General features: G+C 32.1%; 1 protein-coding gene, 1 long non-coding RNA gene and 1 pseudogene across 2 annotated transcripts; all 3 read right to left on the bottom strand.

Annotated features, from left to right (window-relative positions):
* Positions 1 to 1,428: 1,428 nt before the first annotated feature.
* On the bottom strand, positions 1,429 to 11,736 carry LOC103501193 (ABC transporter G family member 28). Its single transcript, XM_008464712.3, has 15 exons — positions 11,216 to 11,736; positions 11,026 to 11,105; positions 9,399 to 9,677; positions 9,236 to 9,299; positions 8,987 to 9,133; positions 8,489 to 8,523; positions 7,263 to 7,336; positions 6,219 to 6,516; positions 4,941 to 5,559; positions 4,208 to 4,504; positions 3,398 to 3,892; positions 2,810 to 2,958; positions 2,397 to 2,686; positions 1,885 to 2,021; positions 1,429 to 1,693 (listed from the first exon to the last, which is right to left on the bottom strand). Exons 1-15 carry the CDS (start codon positions 11,488 to 11,490, stop codon positions 1,537 to 1,539), a joined length of 3,396 nt encoding a protein of 1,131 aa, XP_008462934.2. The 5' UTR covers positions 11,491 to 11,736; the 3' UTR covers positions 1,429 to 1,536.
* A 2,806-nt stretch (positions 11,737 to 14,542) lies between these two features.
* On the bottom strand, positions 14,543 to 25,512 carry LOC103501203 (uncharacterized; annotated as a pseudogene).
* On the bottom strand, positions 18,552 to 19,361 carry LOC127144263 (uncharacterized). The gene is made up of 5 exons (XR_007815868.1): positions 19,310 to 19,361; positions 19,101 to 19,226; positions 18,924 to 18,979; positions 18,751 to 18,850; positions 18,552 to 18,617 (listed from the first exon to the last, which is right to left on the bottom strand). It is a non-coding gene; the product is annotated as an uncharacterized LOC127144263 (long non-coding RNA).
* Positions 25,513 to 25,875: the final 363 nt, after the last annotated feature.

Raw genomic sequence — 25,875 nt, 5'->3', positions numbered from 1 at the left:
ACTGAATATAATAAAACGGTTTTAAAACAATAAAAAAAAAAAAAACAACCAAATATTTATTTTTTTAAAGTTGATTAATGAAATATTTTGATATTTTTGGCAAATAAATTTATTTAAAGATAAATATAATTAGTTTAATATAAATTTAAAATAATAAGATAAACAAACCTATTTTTAAAACGTATTAAAAATACATATTTCGGAAATCTTATTAAAACTATATATTTATGAAATTCTAGTAAAAATAGATATTAGGGATTAGTTAAATTTAACTGTTCAAAATATTAGTAAATATTTATTAAAGATAGTAGGATATAATACAATAACTAGTTGAAGATATTAATGATATGGATAGATTTGTTGCAATTTTCTCTCACAAATAAATCTGTTAGGATAAAATCCAATAAAGGAGTTTGTAAAATACAAAGTGTTTCGCAAATTTGGTCACCTTCCCAAAAAAATACACCATATGTAGAAGTCATGAAATATTACCGAATCAAGGGAAAAATGAAATTTGCCAGAAAGTCATAAATGCACGGGTCAATATTTTGGTAAAAAAAATATTCTGCATGCTTTTTGCTAATTAAATTTCCAATCGGATAAAACCATTTTGCCATTTCACCTAATTCCTATAAACTTTCTCAACCCTCCTCCATTGATAGGGGTTCTTTAGTGAGCTTATGCCTAACTATATTGGATTGAAAATGTTAAAAGAAAAAGCAAAGCAAACTAATCTAAGGTTTTTTAAGCATCCACAAAATATGGAAATAAGTAGGAATAGTCGCAAATATAGAAATTAGATTGAAAATAATTAAGTATATAGCAACATTTGAAAGAACTTGCAAATATAGCTGTCAAAATCTATCAACGATAGAGTGATAGACTTTGTATAATTTTTTTAAAATATTATACATACATTATTCTAAAAATTACTATCCATTATAATTACTCATGACCGTAAATTAAAATTTTTTAGAAGTAGGTTAAAGTATGTAAATAAATATGTAAAAAAGAAAAGATCTAAAAATTATGGGGTTCAAGGGTTTTGAAGAACCTAAGGCAATCATTTTGGTAAAAGATGTGATGTGTATAAATATATAGGTGTGGGCCCATAAATCAAACAAACAAAGAAAGCTGAGTAAACAAGATGTTAGATAGGCTTAGAGTGAAAAGCAAGTTGGAGAGTTTTGAGTGAGTAAAAAGTAATTTCTTCAAAGTGTTTCATCTTTGTAAATTCTTAATAAAAGTTTCTTTCTTCCCTTTCTATCAACTTCTTTAGAAAACATGACACAGAGACTTTCCATTGACATTACATATTCAAAATATATATCGATAGTTCATTTGTTAGATTTTGTGTTCGGTTATCGTTTAAACATCACCAACCTAAACCATCTCACGACTACCTTGTCAGCTCTATAAAGAATGATCTATCTACAATAAATGTCACTTATTTTGCAGTTTAATCTCTCATAAGCTAAAAAAAATATTGTTCTGTTTCCCATTTCTATTTACATGAACATGAATGTCAGTTTCACATTACTTCTTTTGGAAAGTTACCATACAAAAGAATGCTGTTCCACGGCTAATTGCTCCGGTTGCAAATAGACAGATTAAACATTTGTACCAATTCTTGAGATCATAGCGATTTTGCATTAGCGATCCACATCTTGTAATCAACCATACTCCCGAGTACCTAAAAACTCGAAAAAAGAATGAAACTCTAAGTAAGTGAATCTGGGTTGTATCCACCTTTTTGTAGATCATTAAATAATCCAACTACAGTTTGATATTATCGTTCTTTTTTTATAGGTCGAGATGCACTTTAGTATTATTGGATGAAAAATAGGTAGAGAAAGAGAAGTGTTTCCCATGGTCATTGTTTACCTTTTAGCATTGGCTATGACAAAAGCCTCCAAGGCCCACTTTGTGTAGCAAACCTTACTTATTGAATCTACAAGTTTGTTGTCATCACTATTGTGAGTTGCAATGAGCATTAAAACAACTGGAAGGAGCACTGACCACTGCAAATGACACGACAACGTTTGCATTAAGCTTCTAATTGACTTTAGTCTTTATACTTTCAAATGTTCGTTTATTATTGTCAATCTTTTGATTCAAACTTTCTAAATCTTGATAATTAGTAAGACTATCGGGATGGTTCTGCTAAAAAAGGAGGGGCAAAAATCCATTTTATGCCAAATAGACGAAACCTTAAACCTACCTATTTAAAACTTTTTAAATGAAAGTGCCCAGACTTCTTAGACAAAGCAAAGTTCAAGAACAAACTTGCAACTGAACCTAACAAAACCATGTATATGGTAGACACGTCTGAGATAAACTGATGTAGAAAATGAAACAAGTATGAGTTGAAAAGTGAATATGTTGTGTTTACTCACAAGTTGGGCAGGGCCAGGTTCGAGAAAGATGGCTAAAGCGTAGGCAATTCCAGTGACACAATAAACCAAGCAAACCAACACAATGTAATTGTCAGTGATAGAAGATCTTGGATTGTTGAAGAAATAGAACATAGAGAGATAGACCATAGGCTTTATGATTGTGTTGAAGTGATCAATTGTATCTTTTGCAAGAAAATAAGCTAAGCTGCTCATTCCAGATGAACTTTCTCTCCAATAATGTAGTTTATCTAATGAAAATGATCTCAATGCTGCAATCTTGCATAGCAGAGCTGAAATTTAACAAAACCCAACAAAGGAAATAAAAGAAATTGTCAATTGATTAATACAATGTCAAGTGATTATGAATTGATGAATTGAAGAGTATAAAGGAAAAAAAGAGAGTTTGAACTTACAGACAGCTATGACAGTGTATGTATAACCAAGTGAGCCAAATGATTCATCACTCACTTTAGCCAAGGTTCCTAAGCATATCCCAGCAAGCAATAAAATCAAATAATCTACAGCTTGTGTTCGAGCTTCTCGTAGTCTCTGCTTTCCAACTCTGCAGATAATCAAGGGCATACCATTTCAAAATTACTGACGTTAATTTGGGAAAATTCTTGTGTTAAATGCACACTCAACTCAAGAGCTTTAAGTTGGTGGGATGTGAAAAACCTAAGATTGTGAAGTCACCATGGAAACTAAAAGTTAACATTAAGCAAAAGGCTGCATGTTCAAACCCTTATAACCTAGTTTCAGTTTGAATTAAGTTTTTAGGTCTGGTAGAAATTATACATGGTATCCAAGCAAAAGGTCCTATAGCGTAACATCATTTTCTCACAAATTAATTTTGATGATCACTAATTGGTTTCCAAACACAGAGTGAAAGAGCATGTTAAAACATGAAAAAGCAAATTAAATGTACCATATCTAGTCTCTCAGGTTTAGCAGCAATTAACATTATTAAGTGTGTGAAAGGAGGGTATAGTATAGGGACATACCTTCCAAGAAAGTACTTATATTGCTGGGCTACACCAGGGGTCTTACGGTTCGACAAATCACTCGACTTCAAGAAATTAAGTTGGATATGATCTCTCTTCATCACAACAGTATGCTTAACATCTTGCCAAAACTCTCCAGCAAACGACACAGAGTCACCAGAATCGGGGGCACTGGTCCCTCCATGGCTTGAATTTTCACCGGACGTTGAAGCTTCCATGCCCTCAATGCTTTGCAGCATGTCCATGGGGACTGGGTAACCATTGTGGAGCATCCATCTCACAGGGAGTTGCTTGTAAGTTATGCCTGTAGTAGTAGTTGGTTTCACTATTCCTTCCAAAATGTCAATAAAATAGTCAGGTGGGTTGACTCTTTCAGGGACTGTTATGCCAAGAGTTGCAAAATATTCTTCCAATTTCTTTACTGGTCCATGGTACACTGTTAGCCCTCCTTTGGCTAGAAGAATCAACTCATCAAACATGCTGAACAATGTGTAGCTGATGAATCATTTCGAGAGAGGGAAAAGTTATGGTGTTATTTTCAGCTGGTAAGAATGTATACTGATGACAAATATTCATTAAGATCAACTTTTATTTAGAATATGCATTTTCAATTATCACTCCAAAAACTAAAACATATCTTTTATCACTTAAAAGTAACTGAAAAGGTTATTTATTTTATAGAGACCAAAATGGACAAAAGTCAAAAGTGCATAGATTAAAACAAACAAAAGCCAGAACACCGGAGACCAAAATCCTAATTTAGACCGTTTTGAAATATACAAAGTTAAATCTTTTCTCTTAGTTGCTTACCTTGGTTGATGAACAACCATGCAAATGTTTACTCCTTCAAGAGCCTCACGTCTAAGTGCTTTTAGGAGTAGCTGCGAAGAAGAACTGTCAAGACCAGAAGTAGGTTCATCCAAGATCAAAAGTGAAGGTTCCATAACCATTTCCAACCCAACATTTACTCTTTTTCTTTGACCTCCAGAGATTCCTCTCTTCTCCACTGTCCCAACAAGAGAATCTCTCACTGCTTGTAATCCCAAAGATTCAATAACTCGTTCGACAACAAGTACCTTTTCGGGTATGAGCAAATCAGCAGAAAGCCTACACAACAAACCACAAAAGCAATTTGAATAACTGGAAAAAAGAAACATCAACTATCTCAATTCAACTAAACTACTTTTAGGCTGATTTGGGATAACTTTTGGAAAATCATTTAGGGATTGTTTGGGAGATTGTAATGTCCTAAGGATTACTGAATATATAAGGGGTGTTAGAATGATTGAAAAATCAAGAGCAAAACGAAAATGGGATCGTGAAGCATGAAAACAGTGAGAAAGAAGTTGGGTTGGAAACTTTTGAAAATGGAAGGAGTTTGTTATTACAAATCGGACCCGCACCACTCAATCCAACAAATGATTTGTGGATTAAATTACACTACAACCTAATTCCATTACAGGCCTCCAAAAAATCCCTTAATTAGTTTTTTCTTCCCAAAGTCATCCCAAATGCACCCGATTATTAAAAAAGAAAGACATACCTGCATCTCGCACTAAACCAAAGATTCTCCTCCACTGTCAAGTTCCCATGCACAATATCATCTTGTGGGACAAAGCCAATGATTTTCTTATATGAATGAATAGATTCCGTTTTACCATTAATAAGAATCATTCCAGACATAGTACAACCAGTCACTTTTCCAGCTAAAGCAGAGAGAAATGTTGTTTTTCCAGCCCCTGATGGACCCATCACAGCGGAAACTTTACCGGGCATAATTTTTCCAGTAACACACCTCATCAAATGCCTATTGTTGCCTTTTAAAGTGAGCGTTAAGTCTTTAAAAGCAACCTCAATCATAGGCCTTTTCCTAATCTCAATATCGATATCGTTTGCCATTGAGATTACTCCAGAAAATGTCAAATTCTTATTCTGTTCTTGCATGGCTTTCTCTTTCTCAATTTGACCATATGCATATTTGAATATTTGGCTTTGTGTGTGTAATTGCTTGCCCTTTGGTGCTTGCTTCTTTATGTTTTTATCACCTATCTCTAAATTGAAGCCTTCTTGACTATCTGGGTCTTTCTCAATTGATTGCATCATCTTTGTCAGGTTGCTCTTCTCCTTCTTCCCTTTCATTGCTGCAGACGATGAACTACCACCTATTCCATAGAAAATTGGAGTAAGTATTGAGAAACAAATACGTAATAAATCTATAAACTTCAGAAAGTGTTTCTATGTCCAACAAGTACTCAATATTGAGTATTGTGTCAAGTAGATCCTTGACCTATATTGTTGGAATGTCATGGAGCGGTTATCTGACTCTTAAAAGGACCAAACACAAGGGCTCGAGAAAAAACCACCTGAAACTTAATTTATATTTGTTTATCCATTATTTAAGTCTTTGGACCTAAGGTTTAGAGATGTGTCATATATAAATCACTTTAATTCTATTGACACCTCTCTAATGTATTTTTTGATATTTCTCTCCAATAAAACCTAAACTCTTTCTCTACTTGTAGATATAGCTAATCTAATACATTATTAGTGGATCACATACATGTGTATCGATTTCTTCACTACTACCTAACACATATTTGATACTTTTTTAAGTCCTTATTGAATGCAAAATTGAATATTCATGATTTTATAACACTTTTAAAGTTCATGAGCATGCTATGCAATAAAATTGAAAATCAAGAGATCTATTAGACACATTTTAAGTTCAAGAACTTATTTAGGACACAACTCTAAATGTTCGTGGACTAAAATTATAATTTAACGAATTCAATAAAATATTAAAAAAACGTTAAGATATTACCCAATGGTGGCATCGATCCTAAAGCAGCATCTGTTCCAGGCTTAGGTTGGCCAAAGCCTTTGAGGTCTGGCTGCTTTGTGGATTTTCTTCGAGAAAATGTGCGAGAGAATTGTGTTTGTAGCTCAACTGCATGTTTCTTTGCAATGTCTTTTGCAGATTTCCATTTCTCACGTGCTTGTGCTGTTTCTCTTACACTTTGGACTGCTTTCTCTCTTGATTTTGCCTGTCGTTTCTCTCGAGTCGACAGAACTTGATCCGAGCAGTTGTATATAATGATTAGAAGGAAACTTAATCCGGCCTGCCTTCCCAAGTAATCCATCAAAGTCCGATATTGTTTAAGAATATGAATAAAAGATTAAATTTACTTTGAATCGATTATCTTAAACAATTTAGGTCTAGTATTGTTACATGGGGATTAACTATTGACTTTAATTTTTGCATTAAGTGGTAATTCGATAATCTTCTTTTGTTGCTAGAAACATTATCCCCATATATGTTTCTTGGAATAATATTTTCATCAATCAAAATCTCAAATGCATAGATACAAGCTGGAGACATATATACGACACCAAACATACATGAGACGATGGACAAGCCATCTTTCTAAAATCTACAACAAGAATATGGTACAAACAAGTTTATTTGCGTGTGTGTGTGTATCACTTGTACACAAAGAAGAAGGAAAGAAAATTCATTAAGTTTTTTATTTTTCATTTATATATTTAAGAATTATGAGTTAATATATTTGCTCTCAATATCTAATATTGTTTGCCTTATAAGTTTTAACAAGTGTCAAACTTATATTCGCTTGGTATAGCTATTGTTTGACACAAATCTATTGCATTGACAAGTATTTTACACCCTTTATGCAAGTGTTTGGAGTGTCCGAGTTTGGTTGGAGACAAATATCTTACTCAAACTAAAGTGTTTGTGCTTTGTAGATTTTAAATCCCCCTCTTGATAGTGATAGATGACATATTACATTACTTGTATCGGTTTAAAATAACATGATTTTCTAAATGAGGGTAGACTAAAAATACTTACAAAAAGCATGACACCGTATGCTGTGATATTTTGATTAGCCGATCTTGGTGTACATGTTGCCATCCGGAAGCATCCTAAGCATGTCATAAAGATTAGACATATATCTACAACTATAGGTGAGAGGTATGAATTCTCACCTTCATATATTATTGAGTATTAAAGAACAAATAAAACAAATGAGGAAGCACACATCAAGCCGTGGAATCCTAAACTTGAGATGTAACATTTAAAAAAGAAAAAAAATTATAAAAACATAGGTCTATTCTACCTTCTAAAAGAGTTGTTTTTTCCCCCAATAAATTACTTACTCTAAATCTTCAAATACTTGGTAGATTTTCATATATATATATATTTAAAAAAAATGGAAAAAGGAAAATAGTTTATTTTCTTCATGGCATTGAGTTATGAATAAAAAAAAAAAATAAAAGATGAAACTATTTAGAAAACATAGCAAAATTTTAAATAAACTATAGAGAGTTCGATAAATTTTCCTATTATTGAAAATGCTACTTATTTTTCTTTAACTACAAAAAAATACTAGTTTCATGAAAAGCTTACAAATATTTTAATTTGTTCATACATCCACTAGTTAGCACTCATTTTCATCTTTTTGTTTTTTTAATGTTCTTACATTTAAATACAACGGTTTAAGAATTATTTCAATTGAATATAAGAAAATAAAAGGGATTTTTTCAAACATAAAAAAATAGACCTTGGAACAAAACCACTAAAAAAATAAAATTTATTGCATATGATACTTCTATAAAGTATAAATATTTTGGAAAATGTTATACTTTTAACAAATTTCTCAATTAAAAATGTAAAAATAGTTTTCAAATCATGTTAATGATTAAATTTTGTTATAATATGAAAAATTGTGTAAATTTCTTTCTTTTCTTTTCTTTTTTTTTTTGTTAAGAAAAATAAAACAATACAATATGATCAAGTAATATGGAAGGGCATATGTTTATTGTAAAATTCAAATAACTATTGTTATTATAAAGCTTTAGTGACAGACATTCATACAATAATAGAATAAAAAGGAAAATAAATTTCAAAACAAAGTTTCATCTAATCTATTTTATGTCGTATATTACATACATACATACAAACACACACATGCATAAGCATATACACATACATATACATATATATCTATACATGCATAGATACATATACATACATACACAATAATTATCGAACATCTTGGTAATTGAGAAACTTACTTTGTTGAGAAATTGAACCAGTCCTGCAATAATACCTACAAAAGAAGAAACAAGAAAGCAAAATGATAAAAAAAAAAAAAAAAAAAAAACTTTATATAAAATTGTACAAAAAAACCAATGTACAAAGATAAATGTAACACATGATATACCTAAATTTTTTTAATAAAAAAATAAATGTCAAAATACTAAGACTTTCAATAAATTCTAAATAAGATACAAAAACTAAAATTAAACAAACTTCAATATACCAAATCAACTTATTATTTTACTAGCTAATTACAATAAGTAGCACTTTTAGAACAAATAATTTAATATATAACATCATAAAATAGTTGTAAATATAACAAAAGCAATTGTTAATAGGTTTTGAGAATTCGATCTAAATTTTGTTACATCTACGTACTCTTTTAAATTGTGTCTGTAGATGTTTTGGTTGTTTGATCGGTGTATTCACAAGTACTATATAAAGGAAAAGGTTGTAGGACGGAATATCAATACCCACTACTGCAAGGATTTTTTTGGATAGTAGAAGGGCAATAGGATCCTGCTGAGCAAAAAATCTCACTACTGCTCAATATGTCTGCCCAAACATCTGCTCCTCCACATGTGTGATTTAGCTTTCCTGGTGGTAACTGATAATGGTAACTGCATCATCATCCACAACAACATTTCACGAACACTTATTTACGTGTTACACATGTACGTACATGCATACAATATTTTAGAAGGATAGATAACGACACTTACGGTTCACAAACTCCTGTGCTTCTGTTGAGTTTTGCAAGTGGGCAGTAAGAACCCAATGGACAAGCTTTAAGAAAGAAAGAGTATTATTAATAATAATGTTTAGGCTGGAGACCCTGCTCAGTCTTTTCGAGTAGTCTAGTTGAAGAAGAAGAAGAAAACTTACGAATCATACAAGTAATGCCATGGGGACAGAAGAAACCTTCACAACAAGGGCGACAATTTGTTGTTCTTGAAGGTATAACTTTAGCATTTTTGTAATCAACTTTCTGACCTTTCTGAGAACTACAAGCCCAACCAGGTTCACAACCAGAAACCCATGATGACAAATTACAATTTTTGTTTGGTTTTAAGTAATTTGTTCTCTTCGAAGATGCCTTACTGCTGAAATAGCTGTCTAAGTAAAATTTCACTTCTCCTGCTGTGCATATCCTCATCATAACATCTATGTCATGCACCACAAAAAAACCAAAATAACATACACATTTAATCCATCATTAATTATAGTTTAACTACAACTCAATGCTACGTTTAATATGATTTTGTTTTTTTTCTTTTTAATTGTTGAGTAGATTTGTGAAAAGAAGAAAAAATAAACTTGGTGTAGCTCACCAATTGTCTCTAATTAAAAACCATATTGTTAAATTATTATATATTCTGATCATGGAGCTTTTTTCTAATTTTAGACGGAAATGAAAGTTTGGGTTAAAACCTACCAATTTAGGGTTAAAGTCAAGCCATGCTTGGTCTAGTCCTTTTTGTTAAATAGTAAAAATAAATAATTCAATTCTTAAGAATTTTTTTTTTTTTTTAATTTGATAAATGAGTGCGTTGTACAAAAATAAAAATAAATGCAACTTCACCTAAAACTTATATATGACCAAATTTTATTTAAATTCTGATAAACCATTTAAAACAATTCTCTATTTATAGATACTAATAATCAAAATAATAATAATAATTTAATAATAATAATAATAATAATAATAATAATAATTATTATTATTATTAACTCCTAACTGTTTATAAAAGATAACTTGGCCTTATTTTTAATTAGAGCTTTATTACGCACAACTCCATGTTTTCCTTTTATTTATGCACGAAAGTTATATTCAGAAATTATTATTTTTTTAAATTTCCATTTGATAATATATATATATATATATATATATATATATATCATTAAAACTTGTTTAAGGTTATACAAAGCAAACTCAAGTATTTACTTTTAATTACTAATAAAAGATAACATGTATTATGTGGGACTCACACATGCCATAAGTTTACAAAAAATTGTTTTTAAATTCTATAAAAAAAATTGTTTATATATAAAAAAATTAATAAAAAAAATGGAACAATGGCAAATATAACAATTAATATATAACAAATAATTTTTTAAAAAATTACATAGACAACAAAATATACTAGATTCTATCAATCATAAAAATCTATCATTTATAGTAAAAAATGTTTGGAGCAAGAAGTTATCATTTATAATTATAAGTTATAATTATAGTTAGATTATAATATTTTGGGTTAAATGGGTAGATTTTTTTAGTTTAAGTTATAATATTATGTTAAGGCATAAACTATTTTAATTTAAAAAGAAAATAAACATTACACCAAAATGATGATTATAAAATAGAAATTTGATAAATTTGGGTATATTTATAAGTTTTTTAAAAAGAAAGTTTTATATAGTTATTATTATAACAAAAAATGATTAGTGATTGTGATTGTGATTGTGATTAAGATTATGGTATAAGATTGTTGGAAAGAATAAAGGGTTGTACCTGGGTTCTTTTTAGCGCATTTAGAAATGAATTGAGAAGAATTACGTGTGAAATTGAAGGCTCCATCCCAGTCAGCATTCCTATATATTTGGTGGGGTACCACGATAGTTTAGAAGGTGTTCTTGCAATTTGCCGAAACCAAAAAATCAAAACTAAAGCAAAAGAAGGAAGAACAAGAAGAAGAACTAACGCGTCGGAAATGCAAAAACCGAAATGCTTCTGAATATCATCCTTGAAAACGGTGGTGAAATTCTTAATCCGAGCGTTTACAAGGTCTGCCAATATATCACCGCTGGCGGATTGAAGATCAAGACCGCCTTGATCTTCATAATCATAATCCTCCGTAGAATAATCCTGACCCTCAACAAATCCAACAGAAATTAACAACAAAAAAATGGAGATGGAGATGGAGATGGAGATGGAAAAGGAGAAGAGGGTGCTCTGAGTTGTCTTCTCCTTGTTCATGGCGACGCCTGAGAAGTCCAAATGGGGTTCAGATACGAAAAGAACTCAGAAGGGACATGGAAGAGATTAGAGAAATTAGGAGAATGGAAATTTGGAAACGGGTTTTGGTTAAATTTTGGTGAGGTTAAGAAATGGAGGGGAGGAAGATTAATTTGGCGAAGGATATGAGGTGAGGATGGAGGCCAAGAAAAACAGGGGAATTTTAACTGACCCCCCCCCCCACCAACCAACGACATGTCGCTCCGTTTTACGCTTTTTGGAACTTTAAATTTTAATTTTTATATACTCATTTTCCAAATATAGACTTTTTAGATTTTTTCAGATATTCTTTTTTTTTTTTCTTTAAAAGAAAATCTATGCCTCAATTTAGGATAATTCATAAGAGGTGCAGTTTTTTTTTGAAAAAAATAAAGAAAAAGAAAATATGATCACTCCTTATAAAATAGAAATTTAGCTAAATTGTGATATATTTACACATTATCTCTATCTCTACAACCTCTATACATAGAGGTTGTGAGAATAGTGGTTACAAAATCAAACTTAAAAGAGAGATAAAGAAAGTTGGGAAAATTGATTGAGAGGTTTGTGGATGATTTTGTATCCTAAAAAAATTATGGACATTAAATAATATTCAACTATAATTTAGAATATTCATAATACTCTTCATTTAGACATCCATATTATATAAAATAAATATTTCGTTAAAACCTTAAATAAAAAAACACAACGAAAAAAAAAATTGAAGAAAAATTATATTATTTTGTATAATTTAATAACTATCTATTGCTAGAAAAACTCAATGAAAAAAACCATAGTTGAGGGAAAAGTGTAGTATTTCTACCCCCTCCAATAAATACATCATTTGAGTTTCCGCACTAGCTTTTCAAATGTTGGTGTGGGTAATGCCTTTATAAATGTCTACCAAGTTGTCTTTTGAAGAACTTTGTTGAATATCGATATTGCCATTTGATTTTTTTGTCTTCATATAAGAAGAATATTGAATAGTCTCTTACATAATCAACATTTCAACATGATTTGATGTAGTTGTTCTGATCTGCTTCATAAGCTACCAAAATATAAAAAATCTTCTATATGTAGTAAGAAACTTGAGTAAGGTCTAGCTTGCAGTGGATTAGATAAATAACATTCATCTTCATAATCAACTAGATCACAATTAGATCTATTAAAATAAAATAAATTCATATGAACTAATTCTCAAAATTAACAGTATATATATGTATATGTATATATACATATGTATGTATGTATATATATGTATATGTATATATACATATGTATGTATGTATGTATGTATAGTTTAATTTTATTGTAATATCTGTGGAGGAATATTATTTATGTATTAAAATTACTAAAGATATTACAACAAGTAGTGTATAAACTAATAATGATATAAGTGCACTTATTTATCAAAATTATAGTTCTTCATAATCTCAAGTTCTTCATTATCTTTCTAAAACTATATGATATAGTTTTTTAACACCAAGTGAATGAACCACCTTAGAAAAGTTCAATGATATAAATAGTTCATTTATGTATAAAACTGATGCAATTTCGTTTGCTTTATGCTTTATGCTTTATGCTTTATTTGACAAAATGTAAAAACTTCAATTTCTTTATAAAGAAACTTTAGTGTCTTTAAAACCTCTTTAGAAGCTTCTGCTCAAGTCATCAATAATTTACGATAAATCTCAAGTTGTGATTTCTTTACAAAATCTTATAGACAAATAGAGGTTATTTTTACAACTTCATGTCAATAAAAAATTTAATAAGACGATCATATCTCACATTCACGAGGAATGTTTTATAAGAATTGATATGTTGTATATAATTCTTTGATACTTGAATCATATGATTTTGGTCCTTTAATCTTTCAAGGATATAATTATTAAAAGACTCGCATAAACATATAATGATTAAATTCATGATGCATGTTAAGTTTTTCATACACAATCAAGTATATTAGATATCTCATGCATGGTATTGTATCCATCACAGAAGAATACGTCTCCTCATATAACTAACACTAGTTCTCTTTGCAATAGTTATTGTAGAACTTATCTTGTTTTACATAATGTGTCCACATGTTTGATATTCTCTAATGTCTGAATTACTAATTTTCACGATTTAAAAATATGTTTATTTTTATTAAATTGTTTCTTTCTACATAAATCAATTCTTTTTATGTTGCAACGTTTTTAAATATATTTGAGTATATAATACTCATAAGAACATGAGCAACATTGTACATGACATATGATTTAAGCATGATTCCATCTTTTTCTTATCTTGACATATGATTTATTGAGATTTCTTTATTATTCTTATTTGTTTCAAGATTCTTAGGAGTACTCTTATTTAGGATTTCTTCGGGAATATCCATATTCTCAACTAAGTCATTGATTGACTACTTTTTTTTTCGAGGATCTTTATCTTTACAATTCATTTGTCTATCACACTTTAGAGGTGTTGTAGACTCATTAGTACGTACAAATAATTTGTTGCACTGAGATATCAATTATAGATGTCGTCTATGCAACCATTTTATACAATTTGGCCACTTTCTTGTAACTATAAATGTTCTGTAAATGCATCTAACATTTGATTTGTAATATGTTATGAATATGTAACGCCCCACAAATTAAGGTAATTATGAATCTAATTATCTTAATTTTAATTAATTTGTGGAATTATTGAATTTCATTTTGAGATATTTAATCAATTAGTAGAATTGGATTTTGAATTAAATTGAAGAGTGAAAATTTTATTAGAGATTTGATAATTATATGTATGTGTGGGTATATATATATTCTACCATTCAACAAATCTAATCCATCAATATCAACATAATGTTCAATAAATATAATAAGAAATGAAAAAAATGTGACAACAATGCTTGGAATAGGAGTAGGAGTACAAAGAGAGGGGTGAGAGAAAGTTTACACATCTAGAAATAATATTATAAGAGAGGGGTAAGTTTCCTAGAAATACCCCTGACTTCTTTCAACATTACGAAACCCTCTAAGAAAAGGTCTCATGCATAATATCTTCAAACATAATCTGAATTCACAGGATTTTTTAACTTAACGCCATCCATATTAGTCAAAAGTAAAACTCCTCCTGAAAAAGCTTTTTTCACTACGAATGGACCTTCATAATTAGGATTCCATTTTCCTCGATAATCCTTTTGAAATAGAAGTATTCTTTTTAATACCAAATCTCCCTCTCGAAAGCTTCGAGGATGCACTTTCTTATTGTATGCTCGCATTAGTCTTCTTTGGTAAAGTTGTCCATGATTTAATGTTGTCAACCGTTTTTCTTCAACGAAATTCAACTGCTCATAACGACCTCGTATCCATTCAGCTTCATCTAATTTAGCTTCCATGAGAACTCCTAATGAGGTATCTCAATTTCTAAAGGTAAGACAGCTTCCATACCATAAACTAAAGAAAACGGTGTTGCCCCTGTTGAAGTAAGAACTGACGTGCGATATCCATGCAGCACAAACGATAGCATTTCATGTCAATCTTTGTATGTTATTGTCATTTTCTCAATGATTCTTTTAATATTTTTGTTGGTTGCCTCAACTATCCCATTCATCTTTAGGCCATATGGAGTCGAATTTCGGTGATTGATCTTGAACTGCTACAAAGTTCATCCATCATTTTGTTATTAAGGTTTTTGGCATTACCTGTAATAATACCCTATGGGAGACCATAACGACATATCAACTCTTTCTTGATAAACTTGAGCACTACTCCCCTTGTAACATTGCAATAAGATGCAACATCTATCCATTTAGTGAAGTAATCAATGGCCACAAGAATAAAACGATGGCCATTTGAGGCTTTAGGATCAATGAGTCCAATAACATCCATTCCCCATAAAGAAAATGGCCATGGTGCTGACAAGACATGCAATGGAGATGCTGCTACATGGATCTTATCCATATAAATTTGACACTTTTTACATTCCCTTGCATATTTTATATTGTCTGATTCCATCATTGTCCAATAATAACCAGATCTAAGTATTTGTCTAGCCATCATATGTTCATTAGCATGTGTTCCACATATTCCTTCATGAATGTCTATCATAATTTGTTTTGCTTCCTCCTCATCAACACACCCAAGGAGCACCATATAGTGGTTTCTTTTATAAAGAACTTCACCGCTTAAGAAAAAGTTCATCACCAACCTCCTTATTGTGCATTTGTCATTCTCTAAAGCTTCATATGGATATTCTCTACACTTTATATATTGCTTAATGTCAAAATACCATGGATTTTTATCATTTCCAACATTCATGTAGTATGCTGGCACATCTCACTTTGTAATTTGGATTGGAAGAAGTTCAAATTCAAGATTAATATCAAACATCACTACCAAGGTGGCTAATGCATCCGCCATTCGATTGTCTTCCCTAGGAACATGGTCAAATAAAATCTTCTCGAAATTTTGAGATAATTTTGTAACACATTGGTTGTAAGGCATCAATTTAGCACCTCTTGTTTCTCATTCTTCCTTGACTTGATGTATCACTAACATCGAGTCACCCAAAACTTTCAACTTTTTAATACTCATATCGCATGCTACTTGAAGTCCCATAATGAAAGCTTCATATTCAGCGATATTGTGAGTGCATTCAAAACATAACTTGGCCGTTAGGGGAAAAACCTTTCCTTATGGAGAAATTAGCACAACTCCAATCCCATGTCCCAACGCATTAAGGCACCATCGAAAAGCATAGTCCATGTCTCATGATCTATAGCATTATTTTCAACTAGAAATATGTTTTCATCCGGAAAATCAATCCTCATAGGCTCGTAATCTGCTACTGGTTGAGCAGCTAAATGATCAGCAACTACACTTCCCTTTATTGCTTTTTTAGTAACATAAACAATATCATACTCTGACAACAAAACTTGCCATTTTGCAATCCTTCTAGATAATGTCGGTTTCTCAAAAATATATTTTATTGGATCCATTTCTTAAATAAGCCATGTCGTGTGGTATAACATATATTGCCTCAAATGATAAGCGATCCATACCAAAGCACAACAAGTTCGCTCTAACATTGAGTATCTAGACTCATAATCGATAAACTTTTTGCTCAAATAATAAATGGCATGCTCTTTCTTCCCTGATAAATCATGTTGTCCTAGAACACCATCCATGGAACTTTTTAATACTGTTAAATACAAGATTAACGATTGCTTAAGAGCTGGAGGTATCAGTACTGGTGGGCTCTGCAAATACTGCTTGATTTTGTTGAAAGCTTCTTCACAATCTTCATTCCATTTTTATGGGTTGTTTTTACGTAAGAGCTTGAAGATTTGTTCGCATGTTGGTGTTAAATGTGAGATAAATTTGGATATATAGTTCAATCTTCCAAACCTCAAATTTCTTTTTCTGTTTTAGGGGATGACAAGCCCTCACTTTATCTGTGTCTACTTTGATCCCTTCTTCACTAACGATGAATCCCAATAGCTTTCCCGAGGTTGCTCCAAATGTACATTTGGATGGATTTAATTTCAATTGATATTTTCTCAACCAATCAAATAATTTTTGGAGTGTGGTTGTATGATCTTCATCTACCTTGGATTTTGCAATCATATCATCAACATACACCTCTATTTCTTTATGTATCATATCATGAAAAAGTGTAACCATTGCTCGCTGATATGTTGTCTCAGCATTTTTCAAACCAAAAGGTATTACTTTGTAGCAGAATGTTCCCTAAAGGATAATGAATGTCGTTTTTTCTCTATCTTCTTCAGCCATTTTGATATGATTATATCCTGAAAAACCACCAATAAAGGAGAAAGTTGAGTATCCTGCAATGTTATCCACTAGCATGTCGACATGAGGTAAAGGAAAATTATCTTTTGGACTGGCTCGATTTAAATCTCTATAGTCCACACACATTCTCACTTTTTCGTCTTTTTTGGGCACTGGAATAATATTTACCACCAATTTAGGATACTTGGAGACTGTGAGGAACCCTGCTTCAATTTGCTCTTGGACTTCCTCCTTTATTTTAATCAGTACATCAGGTTTCATTTTACGTAGCTTTTGTCTCACTATGTTGCATCCTGGTTTTAAAGGAACTCGGTGTACTACAATATCTGTATTTACACTACAAGAATTTTGGCCTTTAATGTCGGTTTAAAACCGACATTAAAGGCCTTTAATGTCACTTGGCAACCGACATCTTTGTGAGCGTTATTAAAGGTCTTTAATGTCGGTTGGGCTTTAATGTCGGTTTAAAAACGACATTAAAGGCCTCTTTAATGTCGGTTTAAAAACGACATTAAAGGCCTTTAATGTCAGTTTTCAACCGACATCTTTGATGGTGTTATTGAAGCCCTTTAATGTCGGTTGGACTTTAATGTCGGTTTAAAAACGACATTAAAGCCCTCTTTAATGTCGGTTTGTCAGTTTTCAACCGACATCTTTGATAGTGTTATTGAAGCTCTTTAATGTCGGTTGAACTCTGATATGTCGGTTTAAAACCGACATTAAAGCCTAGTTTTTTTATTCATTTACAAATTTATTTTTATTTAATTGTTACATTATTGTCCTATAGACCGACATTGGGTCAATGTAGATAAATATGTTTTTCACACGCCAACAAATCAATGAAATTCATATTATGTTAGAAACTATAACATTTGTCTTTTACATTTGAATACACAAAATAAAATATTAATATTATGTTTATATATACATTCTACAATAGTACATGAAAAAAGATTCTAATACAAGAATTAAATAATTAAAAATCCTAAATGCCTTCTCAGTCTTCAATTTTCAACGGTCGCTTGACCATTTCTACACAATTGCTTAGCTTTCAACCCGATATCACTTCAATTATCTACAAACAATATCCAAATAAACCATTTATATGAATAACAAAGCTGTTTGAAGTACTGAAATTGCAGAAAAGGATGAAAAGTAAGAACAAAATAATTGGAAGAAAAAATGCATACCAAGACCAGAAGCACTGATTGCACAAGATAGGTAAACAAATATATCCCTGATTCAGTGAAAGTGAATAACAGATCCAGTTATGGTGCCTTCAACTGTTAGATCTTCAACTCGACAAATCTGCAGAAACAAGCCAAGCAAACAAATATCAGATTAGACAATGAAAAGCATGTTCAGTGTAATGAATAAATCTCAAAAATAATATTCTCCACACAAGATAACTACTTAGTGGTCAATCTGGCTAATGAGACACCTGAAGAGTGAAGGGCAATGTGGAATTCACGTTACAATCTTCAGGGGGGTGAAGTAGTTCCGCTGGACAATCAGAAAGTTCACAGTAGAGTCGTGGTCTCCTGCAAATTTATAGAAAAGTTAGGGAAACAAAAACGAAATTACTGATCTACGATCATACATTAGAAAACTTACGTCTTATTGGCTTTTGAATCGTCCAAAGGTCCTCGGAGGAATGACTTAGGCCCAACCTTAATATTATCAAGTAGATATTCAACACTTGGTACAAACAAACAATAAAAAAAATGTGCATGCTCTTATATGTACGGTTTAAGCGAATTCTAAACAGTAAAGAAAGTTAATTCAGCTTACATAGATACTGAAAAACAATGATAGTATAAGACGTTGTGCTTCAATAAGATTTCCTGGTCCAGTAAGATTCAAGTATCCTTGTCCATGAACACCTAAATTTGCATTCGAATGTATAGAAGATGACTCCTGACAAAAACAAACAGATAAATGAGCATGATTTACTACATCATAAATTTTAGTCAATAAGAAGTCTGTGAAGTATGAAATACCTTGAGAACCAATAAATTACTGGCCTCAAGCAGAGATGTTGCCACAACATATTAATCTATCAGACTCTATGTGATGAATAGATCATGCATACAGCAATGTCAACTCTCTCAATCTCTAATTCTACCTCAAATTTAAAGGAGGCTATTGACAACCCATTTCCTATAGAAACACAACCCTTACCACACTGACAATCCAATCGTAAACTTCTTCCACAAGGTATGCCAAAGTTGTCCCAGAGTCGATAATAGTTTCTCCTGCATTTGATATTGGAAACATGGTGGGGTTTGGAAACAGTTGCCCACTGAGTGCAATACTCTGTAAATTTAATGTATAGTGCGGCCTGATTTCAATTAAGAAATAAATAAGTTGTGAATAAATGATAAAATTATAAACATATTTCTAACAAAAGAATAAATGAGGAAGGAAACAGGCAAAAGCAAAAATTAGTTGCCAGAGACGAACAACAACTTGTTGAAAGAGTGACACAATAGGCAAGAAGGGTTAAGAACAGTGCAATATTTCTATACAAGTTTCCTTGTTAAAGTAGAATTCATCCCCTGATGAAGGAAGAACAGCCATGAACCATGGAGTTCAAATACAAAATATGGCACAAATAATTAGAATGAAAAGAAAAAACTTTCATATTTTTGAGAATTAAGACAAACTTGGCATAACTCTTCTTTTCATGGAGGCTATCCCTCTTTTGATGTATAATGCCAGTCTTAAAATCTCAAATTATGGTTGGGTCACATAATTTGAGATTTTAAAGTCGTGGTTCCAAACTAGAGATTTTCAGGTGATCTTAAAAATACTGATCGTGAGAAAATAAAAGAACAAAGGCTCATTTCTCATTGAAAATAAATCATAGTTTCCAACATTATTTGGTTCAGTCACACACCTCGTAGAGACTCTGAAGCATTGGCTACCCCTCGAAATTGTGGGAGTGGCTGATTGAGAAACAGCAGAAGTTATCTGCAAGTAAGTGAGATTAGAATCAGAACCAGTTCATATAGATGAAAGCATTATCAAAATTTCCACGGCCACTACACAGCTTGCAAACAGTAGATCAGAAGGAGAGATATATAGCTAATAATGTTATGACAGAAACAAGAACAAGCAAAGAGAGTGAAAAACCGTAAAGATCGACACAAAGATTTACGTGTCATTAACAGTGTGTTAGCTATGTCCACGAGCAAAGAGAGCTAACAATTTTACTACTAGAGAGAAATATCAAACAGTGCAGATACAGAGGTGCCAGATAATAGACTAAAGGCATTCCTACAAATGAAATAAAAAAAAAAAAAAAAGAAAGAAAAGGACTCCGCAGCACTGGACATGAAAGAACGGCCTAAACAGAAATATAACTGGAGTTGCAACTAGCTTCTTATCTTACAAAAAAAGTGAAGGAAACTCACTAGAATTTTTCACAACCCAAAGAATTTTTCTACTGTACTTCACATTTCAACTACTCTGAATCTGACAAAGAGTTAAATACAATATGCAGTTAGCTAAAACAATCCCTTGAGCAAAAAACCCCCCAAAATTTCAAACCATACAAAGTAAATAAAACTAAAAAGAGAGACAAATGGGAAATCAGAAACTTCACCAAATTAAACTTTAGGTCAGCGATGCTCTTTCGAGGAAAATGTGAAATTAGATGGATCTCTGAATCTGGTGTCGGAAATGAAGCGGAAGATTTAGAGAAAGATGAAAAGGACAACGACGGAAGAGATAGAGATGTGGTTTATGCGTCGTCTTCCATGCCATCGTCGCCAAAAAATGCTCTCATTCCGACAAGGTGTAGATTTACACCAAATCATTCGTCGTTTAACGATAACCGGTACCAGAGTTCTTCGATTACAAGTGACAGAACTATCGAAGAAGAAGAGAAAATAGAGCGGTGATTCGACCCTAAACCCTAATGTGAGATTGAGAAGAGAGGGAAGAAAGGCGTGAGAGAGTGAACTAAGGGCTGAGAAGAAATCGAGAAATAGGAAGAGCAAATGAGTTTTAATTTGACTTCTAATTTTATTGATTTAATTTAACAAAATTAAAAAATAATTAAAGAAATTAACTATAGCTTTAATGTCGGTTTAAAACCGACATTAAAGCTCTTTCTTTGATGTCGGTTTAAAACCGACATTAAACATCCGCGTTTTGAAAAACGACATTAAAGATCCGTTTTCATTTTTTCCAACCGACATCAAAGCCCATATTTCTTGTAGTGTTAATCCTGGCATATCCTGATAACTCCAAGCAAAAATATATGAGTACTCACGTAACAAATTAATCAGTTTTTTCCGCGATTCACTAGTCAATGATGTGCGAATTTTTACCTCTTTTGACTCCTTTTAAGAACCCAAATTGATTGCTTCAACTAGTTCTTCGTGAGGACCTAGAACCTCATCTTCTTCTTCTCCATTCTTAACAATTCTGAGAATATTCCCACATCATCTTCATCGTCACTTTCCTTATCAGATTCCATAGTGCATATTAAGGCATCAAGGGTAGAACTAGAATTACTAACATCTTCATTCTTATGAATATTGTCTATGAAAAGGTTTAGACTTTTGTGTTTAATTTACAAATGCAGGAAAGAAAGCAGAGAGAAGAAGAAATTAGAATGAATGAAATGAAAATGCAGAAATTTCATTAAATAACAAGAAAGCAGTACATCAATGTTGTAAAGCAAATAAATACTATGGCCTTGGATAGAGTCATTCGAAAATTAAAAATTTAAACAAATAAAAGCTTAATCATTACTCTTGAAAATCTCTTGAAAATGTAGGTAGAGCTACAATATCTCAATTGTTAAGCTCAAAATCAAGCGGACATGCATAAACTGTGTTGCCTTCAAATGATGCTTCTTGTGCCACTGCTGCAATTGATAAACTTTCCGTCTTCATTAACAAATCATCCTTCAAATCAGAGTTGTGTGATGAGTAACTTATACCAGAACTCTTGAAAATATCATATAATTCTGGTATAAGTTTTATACTTGGATCAAACTCCCCCATCTCCAGCTTTGCCAAACGCTTTTTCTTCTTTTCCTCCTGAAGCCTAATCTTGTCATATATAGATGACTTATAGCCTAAACCAAACCTCCCATCATTGCTCAGTGTTTTTAGAAGTGTCTCTAATTTTTCATTCAAAGAATATTCTCCACTTCCCATTATCCTAGTGGTCATAACTTCAACTTTAGACTTGTGTGGCTTTATCTCTTCATCTACAATTGCTTCCATCATAGTTGCATGAGCAATTTCAAAGGAGCAAAAAAAGCACTCTAATGCTTCCTCTGTCGCCTTAACATATGGGGTTGATACCGGTTTTGTTATTAAGAAATCTTCCTCTCCCATCACGCAAATCAACTTACTCCCAACAATAAATTTCAATTTTTGATGCAATATGGATGGCACCACTCCTGCGGAGTGAATCCAAGGACGTCCTAATAAAAAACTGTATGTTGGTGTTATCTCCATGACTTGAAAGACTATATTGAAAATACATGGACCAATTTTAATTGGTAGTTCAATGTCACCTATTACTTCTCTACATGACCCATAAAACGCTTTCACAACCATAGTACTTGATTTTATGTGTGACATGTCCACGGGAAGCTTCAATAGTGTAGATTTAGGCATTATATTGAGAGTTGATCCGTTATCCACTAAAACTCTTGCAATGATGTAGTCTTTGCACTTCACTTGAATATGCAGTGTTTTTGTATGGCCTAAGCCTTCAGGAGGAATTTCGTGAAGACTGTGGAATTTGAAGATGTAATGTTTCCAATAATTCCACTAAACTTTTCCATTGAAACGTCATGTCCGACATGTTCCTCAAAATATCTAATAACACTTTGCGATGAGGCTCTGAATTCAAAAACAAAGATAATAAAGAAATTCGAGCTGGAGTATGATGCATTTGCTTTATGATCTTATACTCACTTTGTTTTACTATTTTCAAGAATTCATTTGCTTTCTTATCCGTGACAACCTTTTTGTATTTTATATCTTTTGCAATGATAGACATCTCCACATCTTGGTCTTTGCAATGCTCATTCACATTTCTTTTCTCATTTTTCCTACCTTGCTCCAGTATTAAACCATCTGAAGGGACTGTTGAATTATCTGGTTTGTAGCATCTTCCACTTCGGGTTATCCCACTGATTCCTATAATGTTATCAACTGAAGGACCTATTATGACTTGACAATCATACCGCCATGGCACTGCTTTTAGATCCTTAAATTTGAAAAGACTTGGCACTTGGATCATGAGTTTTTTAGGATTGTAGAAGGTTGACTCATTACGACTTTCTTGATAAAAAACTGTCAAAGGTCTTGGTAAAAAGGAATATTCCTTTTCTGAAACTTCATCCATTAAAGCACATATTTTACTATCTTTCATCTCATCTTTTCCTTGTTCTCTATTTACCGTGAGTATCTTTGAATCCATAAGTTGTTGTACTTTGGATCTAAATTTTTGGCAATGTTGGACAACGTGGCCTACAACTCCTTGATGGAATATACAATGTTTGCTTTCATCATACCCTTCATATCTTATGTTGGGGTCTAGATATCCCTGACTAACATATCCTGCTTCAAAAAGACCTTCAAAAAGTGCTTCCATAGGCATCACTATCTCATGGATTTCATTTTTACACTTTTCAACAAGGCCATCCACAACGTTCACTTTTGGATTTTCATGATTAGGCAGTGGATTTTCATTGACATACGGCTTTTCACAAGATTTTTTAAAGCTCAACCATCCAACATTAATTAGAGATTGCACCTTTCTTTTCAAAGTCAAACAATTTTCAGTCGAGTGTCCCGCTCCTCTAGCATGATAATCACATCGAGCATTTGAATCATACCATTTTGGGTAAGGAGGTTGTATAGGAATCATTGGAAGAGGTGCTAGCTATTTTGAATTAGCTGAGGTAAAAGCTCTGTATAAGTCATGGGAATTGGATCAAATCGCCATGTATCTGAATTATTCTTGCTATTTTGACCCTGTACAAATGGTCGAGGAGAATTTGAGTTAACGAGTTTTGGAATTTCAGAGGTGGTATGGGCTGGTACATAGCTATTATAAGGGATATCAGAAACATTGCTTATATATGACGGAAAGTTTTGCTCATATTTTTTCTGCCCACAAATTGATTTGTGATTCCCTAAATTAGGAAAACCAATTGCATGAATCTCTCCTTCTTTCTTCTTAGGTATTGTTCCTTTCTTTATTCCACCATATTCAGTTGTAGCCTCTGCTAACCTCACGTGTTTTATCCCATATTCAATTCTTTCGCCAATAACAATAATGTCAGAAAAATTTGTTAATGCATTACCAATCTTTCGATCATAGAATGGAGCCTGCAAGGTATTCATAAACATAGATGTCATTTCTTTGTCTATTAACGGTGACTGAACCTCGACAGCCATATCTCTCCATCGTTGAGCATATTCTTTGAAGCTTTCTGAACTCTTCCTCTCCATCCGTTGCAAGTTTAAACAGTCTAGAGTCATATTAATGTTGTGTTTGTATTGCTTTAGAAATGCATCAGCTAAGTCCTTCCAAACATGAATGTGTGCATTATCTAATTGAATATACCATCAACTAGTTGGACCAGTCAAGCTATCCTGGAAGCAATAGACTAGCAATTCATTATTATCAATATGTGCCGCCCTTTTTCTACAGTACAATATAAGATGACTCCTTGGACACGATGATCCATTATATTTATCGAATTCAGGAACTTTAAACTTTGCTGGAATGATTAAGCCGACACCAAGCACAATTGTGTTGCATCTATATTTCCATAGACATCAGTCCTTTCAATTGCTCGCAAACTTTCTTCCAAAACATCTAGCTTTTGCTTAGCCAAAGTGTTCTTGTTTTGTCCAATGTCTTGAATTTTAGCTTAAGCTTCCAAATGTTCTATACTTGGAATAAGGGGTGGAACAACATATAGCGGATTCGTAGCAACATAGTGTTGATTGGTTTGAGACTGCGGAACATTCATGTGGCATGGAGTGAATCCTGGAGGATAAATGAGATCATCTGTGTCTTGAACTGGATTGCTTGATTGTGTTGTATCTACGACTTTTCCTTTCCCCATTAAAAACAATTCCAGTATTTTTGAAACTTGTTCTCCAAGATTATTAATCTCTTGTCTCATTTTATCCATGTTCTTATCTTGTTCTTCCATGATTCTGAAAGGAATGAAATTCCTAAAGCGGAAGCGTATGAACGCCGTGCAAGTGAATTTCAATTTATAAAACTAATAAATTCAAAGAAAAATAATAAACATGTCTCTCATGGAGGAAAAGGTAAAAATAAACTAACATTTGTAGAACCAATTCTTCTTCCAAGCTTCAAGACACCACAAGATCTTCCTTGTTATTCTCCAAGTAAAGAATCACAGAGAGTTGTGGGCTTATGTAATTTTGGTGAGGGAATAAGTTTTTGGGAGAATTTTATTTTCTTTTGAAAAATATAGAGAGATCGTAAGATTGTCCTTAAAAAAAATTCTTTTTTTTTTCTTTTAAAACAAATCTTAACAATGGAGTTC

Source organism: Cucumis melo, chromosome 12 (assembly GCF_025177605.1).
Source record: "Cucumis melo cultivar AY chromosome 12, USDA_Cmelo_AY_1.0, whole genome shotgun sequence".
Taxonomy (NCBI): Eukaryota; Viridiplantae; Streptophyta; class Magnoliopsida; order Cucurbitales; family Cucurbitaceae; genus Cucumis; species Cucumis melo.
Note: the sequence above shows the minus strand (reverse complement) of the source record. Positions and strands in the feature narration are given on the sequence as shown.

What these genes read in the sequence shown, in the direction of transcription:
- LOC103501193 (XM_008464712.3), bottom strand. Translation starts at nt 11,490, where the DNA reads ATGAACAAGGAGAAGACAACTCAGAGCACCCTCTTCTCCTTTTCCATC. An exon ending in ATACACTGTCATAGCTGTCT is followed by an intron (nt 2,687 to 2,809) that starts GTAAGTTCAAAC and finishes GTTAAATTTCAG; the next exon opens with CTCTGCTATGCAAGATTGCA. An exon ending in GTCATAGCCAATGCTAAAAG is followed by an intron (nt 1,694 to 1,884) that starts GTAAACAATGAC and finishes TCGAGTTTTTAG; the next exon opens with GTACTCGGGAGTATGGTTGA.